The 8,193-nt window shown below is 39.6% G+C and overlaps 1 protein-coding gene across 1 annotated transcript; it reads left to right on the top strand.

The window, feature by feature from the left end:
* The first annotated feature begins 459 nt into the window (after positions 1 to 459).
* LOC141019174 (uncharacterized) lies at positions 460 to 6,229 on the top strand. Its single transcript, XM_073494019.1, has 7 exons — positions 460 to 492; positions 3,884 to 3,977; positions 4,318 to 4,431; positions 4,545 to 4,765; positions 4,890 to 5,061; positions 5,306 to 5,415; positions 5,912 to 6,229. Exons 3-7 carry the CDS (start codon positions 4,407 to 4,409, stop codon positions 6,227 to 6,229), a joined length of 846 nt encoding a protein of 281 aa, XP_073350120.1. The 5' UTR covers positions 460 to 492; positions 3,884 to 3,977; positions 4,318 to 4,406.
* The last annotated feature ends 1,964 nt before the right edge of the window (positions 6,230 to 8,193 follow it).

The following is an 8,193-nucleotide window of genomic DNA, read 5'->3' as shown; positions in this document are numbered from 1 at the left end:
TTAGTGTTAATCACACCAACTAAATGTTCCCCACAATCCCCACTGGAGCATTCCAGTGGGGATTGTGGTTGCAGAGGACTCTGATAACACAATAATATTGCAGCACAGTCCTGCCACAAGACGGAGAGCTGACAACACCTCTCTTGCCCAAGTAAGCTATGCTGATTGCTATACATCCTTTCAGAAAATTTACACACATTTTAATGTATTATCCATTGAAGCACAAGGTTGTGCTGTCTTACCTTAGACACAGCTCTGCATATTGTTGACAGTATCTCCAACATACAAGTGTAGTGTGCTTGCAGACAAGTGTTAACATTGATTTTATATTATTGTATTTTTTACTGTCACTTAGATGATTGAAAATGTTCTAAAGAACAAACCTGGAGGAGAGAGGATCATCAATGAGTATGCTCGGACAAAAAGCCTAACAGATAGCAGACGGCGTGACATGGTCAAGATATTGGTTGCACATATGACAAGTGAACATGGGTATGTTGAAATATTTATTTCATTCACAACTAAAATGTTTTTTTATGCACCATCCACGCCTAGTTTGCTGAAGGTGTCATTTACACTCCAATTAGAGCTGGGCGATATGGGAAAAAGTCATATCACAATATTTTTTTTTATATCAGACGATATCGATATATATCACGATATAAAACAATTCACTATTTTGTGAATTTTAAATGTTCCCTGCTACTCTTAATTGAGATATGAAGATATCAGAAGGTTAATTTTTAATTAAATATTTATTTTCTGTCAAAGGTGAACATGACATGTAACACACATCTTAAATCTTTCAAGTTTAAAGGAGAACATAAACAAAACAGACATTATTTTGTCAATGTCAAATGAATAAAATAGTATCAAAATATAATTAAATTTTCAGAAACTCTCCTTTGTATACATTGTTTTAAATATTGTTTTTTAAAGAACAAACAATAAAATAGAACAATAAATAGCCAAAAAAATGTCTTATACTCTCAGTGCAATTTCAAGCAGCTTTCAAAGACAACATAAATAAAATAGACATTGGCTCAACTGTTATCAGATGCTCAGAAAAAAGGCACAAGAAATCCCAATGAGTGCAGTACTGTCTCTCAGTGCTGTCAATGTTTTGGGTCAGACAGACATAAGCCTACACTAGATTGCGGGTGAGGAAGACAAGTCTATCCACTGCTTCCGGTTTTAAAGCTGCCCTGTTGCAGGTCACAATATTACCCCCTGTGCTAAATACCCTCTCAGAGGGGGTGCTGGTCGCTGGGATGCACAAGTAGCGCTTTGCCAGGCAGCTCACTCTTGGGAAGTTTTTTTCATGGATTTTCCACCACTGCAGTGGGTCCATTTCACTGTCCGCATCTGGTGCCAGCAAGTACTTGTCAAGCTCACTTTCCACTGTCTCTTTGTCAGTAAGTCCTGTGCTGGTGGTGGGACATGATTTCTTAAAGAAACTGCCCAATGATTTTCGCTGTTTCTTCTGGGTGGGTAGCACTGCAGCAGCTTCTGCCCCTTCTTCTCCTGGTCCCTCTGTTCTTGCTGAAGTGGACGGGTCCTGGTTTCCCTCCAACATCTCAGACACTGCTCTCATTTTGATGGCATCAATCTTTTCTGGCTTGGTGTATTGTACCTTAAAACGTGGATCCACCAAGGTTGCAACATCAAGCAGGTCATCTGTTTTCTGGTCAGCATACTTTTCGTCCAGGTATGCCATGACTGTCATCTTCATGTCCTTTGTGAGTTGTGATTCATCGTCAGAAGTTTTCAGAATCTGTGTTTTGAAGAGATGCAGCATTGGCTTCAGGTATGACACACTCACATAACATTCACCAGAGAGTGAATCAGTGAACTCCAGTAGAGAATTCAGGGCCTCATGCATAGCCTCCAGCACTTCTAGGTCTTGCCAGGAGGGAACCAAGTGCCTGGTCTTCTTATCTGCACCCAGTACCTGAGAGATGGCTTTCTGTTGTTCCAACACCCTCTCAATCATTTTCTGACGTGAGCCCCACCTGGTGGGTGACTCTGTCACCAGCTTGTGTTGGGGTAGGTGAAACTCTTCCTGAGCAGCAGCCAAGTCTCTCTTCTTCTTCCACGAGAAAGAGAAGGAAGCCACCACTTTCTTACAAACACCCACAGCTCGCTCCACCCTCTTGTCTTTTCCTGCTCTCTCTGAGGAAAAAAGATAAACAGCATAAATTAAACTGTTGTTATTTTACAGTATATATTGTTCCTGTTTTTGTGTCTCTTGTTTAAATTGATATTTTACATATCCTTGTTTTTTTATACTTCTTGTTTACTATTTGTTATTTCCTTATTCTCTCTATTTTTGCTATCACTTTGTTGCTGTATGCTAATGTGGGATTTCAAGCTCATTCCTCCTTATTTATTTGAGCTGGACATTTCTAAACATTTCCTTAACAGTTCCTAGTTTCTAAAGTAATTAGGAACTTAAATAAAACAATTTAGGAATTGAAATTTACATAAATATTCAATTAATCAAAAAAAAAAGATTACTTACAGTAATGTGAAAACATCCAACAGTACAATAAGTTAAATGCTAAGTTAACATGCCAGAATTTAATCACCCTGTCCAGATTTTGTTATTGTTTGCATATTGCAACACTGTACATACATTTATTTTTTATATATGATATTGATGAAATTACAAATTATTTCAGCAGAGGCAGGGATATATACAGCAGAGGGGGGCTTACCAACAGCTGAGTGAAGTCGATGCCCAAAGCATTGCAGCCGAGTCCAGTTGTTGAGGGATGTGGCCTTGACTATATTCGTCCCACTGTCTGTTGTGATGCAGACTTGTTTGTCTTCACTCAAGCCCCAGGATGCAAGTGCTTCTGACAGTCCTGCAGCAATTATTTCACCTGTATGGTCTTCCGGAAAGTACACCGTTTGAAGGCATTTGCTTATCAGATTCCAGTCTTTGTCTATGAAGTGGGCAGTGAGGCTCATGTATGGCTCAGATGTGCGACTGGACCACATATCTGACGTGGTAGCAAAGTGTGCTACATTTTGCAGTTCTTTCTCGACTCTCTCTCTACACTCATTATACATCTGTGGGAGTGTGGTGTGGGAGAAATGTTTACGCCCAGGTAGTTTGTAACGAGGGTCCACAACTTTTAGCATCCACTTGAACCCCTTATTTTCCACTGTGCTTATTGGTAGCATGTCTTTTGCAATACAATAAGCTACTGCATTTGTTATATCACGGTGTCTCTTCGATTTTTTGTCATAAAGTATGACACTGGATAAAGGAGACTCTATGGTCTTCTGTTGCTGCTGCACAGGCGTTGTTTTGGGGGGAAGACTAGTACTTGTTCCGGGCTGTGTTTGTAAAAGTTCTCCGTGCTCAAGCGGGTGGCGCTGCTTCAGGTGATGGAAAAGATTAGTGGTATTCCCCGTCTTTGTCGGAACATGTGCTTGACATAATTTGCAGTGCACACTGCTCTGTTTCGTGTCGGACTTTAAAAAACCAAAATGCCTCCACACCACCGAACTTTTTGGGCCCTTCTTGTCAACGATGTCATCCCTTACGTCTTGGGCTTCCGTCATTTCCTTCGTCGGAGCACTCATTTTCTTTTTTTTAAACTGCTGCAGCAGCACAAACAAACACGCCGCGACTAGCTGCTGGCATGGCTCTATTCCAGCCACGTGATTGGTTCAGTGCGGCGCAACTCTCGTTGTCATTGGCTATTCGTATTGTCTGTCAAAATATGGACGAATGTAATCTATCGAAAATTATATCGACCATGTTTCATATCTCTATCGAGGAAAAGTTTTCATTGATAATTATCGTTATCGTTTTATCGCCCAGCCCTAACTCCAATACTTCCAACGGTGCTCATAGTGTCTATCTGTGTAGGACAAGTCCTTCAAGGCGTGTCAAAGAGGATTACGCAAAGGGGATCATCAGCTTGTTTCCATACCTGGCTGATCCAAGGAGCAAGTTGGGTTATGTAAGTACAGAAAACAATAAATTCAGCATTTACTCTTCACTTCTAAACTCAAGACATTTTTCAGGCATGATGTATATCTAGATTTTTTTGCTTGGCTATGGTTTGAGTAAAACTAAAGATACTAACATTTATGCATGTCCACCATCTCTGCCATCTTTCCCTAACTCTTACTTTAAAACCCTTTCCTGACTTTGAGTTTAAAACCCTTTTTTAGTTTAGTACTCCAGTCCTGAGCAAGTTCAGCTCAGCTGCTGAAGTTTTAAGATTAAAAGTGTGAAGATATTTTCTCCTGCTGATTTAAACATATTCAAAATATTTCATTTTGAATAACACCTTTTAGGAGCATTATTACAATGCAGAAGATGGGAGTATCTGGCTTGGAGACTGAAGTTTGTCCAAAAGGAAGCTTCTGGTGGACAAAAGAAGGCCATGAGACTGTCAAAAACACAAACAGGTATGTGTTATTGTTACCTGGAACCAAACTGTACACATGAAAAACCTGGCAGAGTTCCCAAGCCTTATTTATTAAATCCTAGGACACTGTCATGTCCATATCCACTGTTACAGGGTGCCCAACAGCTGATCGAGACTTGAGAGAGGACAGTCACCTAATGACAGACATCTTGTGCTCTGAGGCCTTTGCACTGATGAAGCATACAGCTGATGAAGGAATTGTTATGACTAAGATGAGGCAGACCTTCAACTATCGCCAAAATATCATTCATGATCCAGTGAAGTCCTCTGACATCTTTCTGGCCTTCCCGAGATTCCTGGACATAGAAGTATTAGTACGTTGATCTTAAACTACCTTCATTGTAACTTGTAAAAATTGACTTGCATGTTGGAAAAAAGTGACTATTAAAATTGTATGAGTTAAGGAGATTTAACAACTTGACCTCATCTATTCTACAGATTGAGCAAGATTTTACTTTGCTGTTTGATGATGCCATCTCTGCAAAGTTCCTGGAGAAGTGGCCCACTACATACAAGAAAAAAGTCCTCGAGCAAAGCTGTGGTCTCACACAGTCAGATGACCTTCAGTACCTCATTCAGAATGCGGAATCCACAGCAGAAGTGGAAAGTGGTGAGGCAAAAATAAATGCATTATATTGTTGTTGTTCTGGTTTGGTTGTGATAAGATTTAATGTTTTAGGAAAGAGCACTTGATGTAGTTAATTTCATTGTATTTTGTATAAATGGGAGCATAAGAAGTGCAACACTGCCACCTGCTTACCATTTTCGGTACAGCAAGTAGTGATTTGTTTTTTGTATTAAACTTTATTATGGAAGTGTTTTTTTGTTTTTTTCTTTATTACTTGTTCTTTCAGGATGGGACCTGATCCTTGTACACCTGCTGCCACCGTCACCTCATGGCCGCAAGAGACCAGGAAAGCTCTCCGCCAGACAAGCATGTGAGAATCTTGTGAAGTTCATCAAGGTAAGGCTGCAATACAGGAAACATCACTAGCTATATCACGCTACATGTTGTATTTTTGTAGTTTTTTACTGGATGAACAATCATAATTTGCATATATCAACATTTCTCTCTCTTCCTATAGCCAACACTTATTTTTTCTTCAGTTCTAAACTTTGACCTTTTCTCACTTAAGTTGACACAACACTAATGCCACCTTGTGGTCTGAATGTGCAACATTACAAATGAAAACTTGTGTAATACATTAACTTTATTTTTAAACACTTCCATATGAATTGTGAATCATGAACTATTATAGTGAATAAAAGATACAAAAGTCATTCCAAACGTTCATTTTATTGCAACTAGAAATGCAACTAGCTAGTAGTTTTGTCCCTAATCCTAACAAATCTAATCATGTCATGTTATCTGTATGTTTTTTTTTTTTTTAGATGTTTTTTCCAACTATTTTCAGATGGTTCATTTTAACAGCAGACTAATGAAACTCTTTGTGTCACAGACGGGGACCAGCATCCAGGGGCATCTCGATGGCATCACAGAAAGCCTTCAACCATACCTGCTTGCAGTGGGAACTCAGAGGAGTGTGATTCACAAGTACTTTATTGTCATTGACAAACATGCAATACCTTGTAAATCATCCGGCTCTCTTGCCTGTTTTGATGAGCTTTTCAAAGCTCACTTTGTCTTTGGTACTTCATACAACCACGATCTGGTCAATGTGTACAACTTCCTGCAGACAACCATTTATGAAATCGATATTGATACAACCAAGGTGAATCCTAGAGTTGCAGAGTTGAGGGCTCGGATGCTGCGTTGAGTAGATTGTCTTTTTTTTCTGTGAGGGCTTCACTACAGAATTAAGGTGATCTGAAATGTTCTGTTTTATTTGTAAGAGCTCTCAGGCAAATGCTAATTCCCTGACAAAGCACTTGAAAGTGATCCACGGTCTTTGCTCTGGTTTCTGATCTATTTATTTTACCTTTAAAAACCTTGCAGTGTATAATGACTGAGTGTAAGAAGTTATATAGTGAGTGAAATTCAGTTATATACAGTCGTCCTCAAAATTATTCATACCCTTGCTAATTTTTGTGATTTTCTATTTTTGTGATGAAATGACTGCATTTTTTCAAGTTTGTTTATGAGGTATACGTGACCAACAAGTGAAAGAATGACAACAATACACAATTCAAGAAATTCTTCATTTCAGGGGTATTTTATTCATGGATTCCCAAAAAATGCCATGTTCAAAATTATTCATACCCCTGACAATATCTCAACAAAAATCTTTGTCCTGTGGTTATTTCAAAATGTTACAATGGAATAAATACCATTAACATTGTTGAACAAATGTTAAACACTGATTTAAAAAAATAGCATCTTTCCAGAAGAGTATAAATAGAGGAAAAGTGTTCTGGTCATTCTCAATTTCTGGTCATCATGGTCAAGAAGAAGGAGCTCAGTGAAGACCTACGTCAACGTCTTGTGCGTGCCCACAGTGAAGGAAAGGGTTACAAGGCCATTTCAAAGCAGTATGATGTCCCTGTGGCAACCGTCCAGAGCATAATTAACAAGTACAAGAAATTCAATACTGTTAAAAACCTCAGCGGGCGTGGCAGGAAGCGTAAGGTGTCCCCCAAACTTGCCAGGAAAATATGCCGAGAGGTCAACAACAACCCCCAGACCACAACCAAGGCCCTAATTGAAACGCTTGACCAGGCAGGGACAAAGGTCTCACGGTCCACCATTGAGCGAGTCTCGCACAGAGGAGGTCTCCATGGACATAGGCCTCGGAAGACACCGCTGCTCAGGAGGAAACGTGCAGGCTCGCCTGGCCTTTGCTAGAGGTCATTTGAAGCAAGATCCCAGCTTTTGGTCAAACATCCTGTGGTCTGATGAGACCAAGTTGGAGTTATTTGGCCATATGGATGCTCAATATGTCTGGAGGAAGAAAGGCGAAAGCATATAAACCAAAGAACACTGTGCCCACAGTCAAGTACGGTGGTGGAAGCATAATGCTATGGGGATGCTTCTCTTCCAGTGGCACAGGGAACCTAGTCAAGGTCCAAGGAATAATGAAAAAGGAAGATTACATCAGGATCCTTGATGAAAACGTGAAGGAATCTGCTGAGAAACTACAGCTTGGCCACAACTGGACGTACCAGCAAGACAATGATCCCAAACACACTGCCAAGGTAGTGAAGAAATGGTTCAAGGACAATGATGTCAACGTCCTAGAATGGCCAAGTCAGAGTCCTGACCTGAATCCCATCGAGAACTTGTGGCATCACTTGAAGACCAGAGTGATGGCTAGGAAACCGACCAACCTGACCCAGCTTGAGGCTTTCGCAAAGGAGGAATGGGCAAACATCCCACAGGAGACATGCAGGAAGCTTGTGGACACATACAAGAATCGTCTCAAAGCAGTCATAAAAAACAAAGGCTATGCTATTGACTATTAAAGAAAGACATTGGACTAGGGTATGAATAATTTTGAACATGGCATTTTTTGGGAATCCTTGAATAAAATACCCCTGAAATGAAGAATTTCTTGAATTGTGTATTGTTGTCATTCTTTCACTTGTTGGTCACGTATACCTCATAAACAAACTTGAAAAAATGCAGTCATTTCATCACAAAAATAGAAAATCACAAAAATTAGCAAGGGTATGAATAATTTTGAGGACGACTGTATATAATAAAGTTAAATTCTATTTAGAGTCAAATTCAATTCATCATAAATTTTATTTGGAGTAAAATTCAGTTCTATTTATAGTAAAATTT

The sequence above is a fragment of the Pagrus major genome, chromosome 23, assembly GCF_040436345.1.
Source record: "Pagrus major chromosome 23, Pma_NU_1.0".
Classification (NCBI taxonomy): Eukaryota; Metazoa; Chordata; class Actinopteri; order Spariformes; family Sparidae; genus Pagrus; species Pagrus major.
The sequence above is the reverse complement of the archived record's forward strand: the minus strand, read 5'-3'. Positions and strand labels throughout refer to the sequence as shown.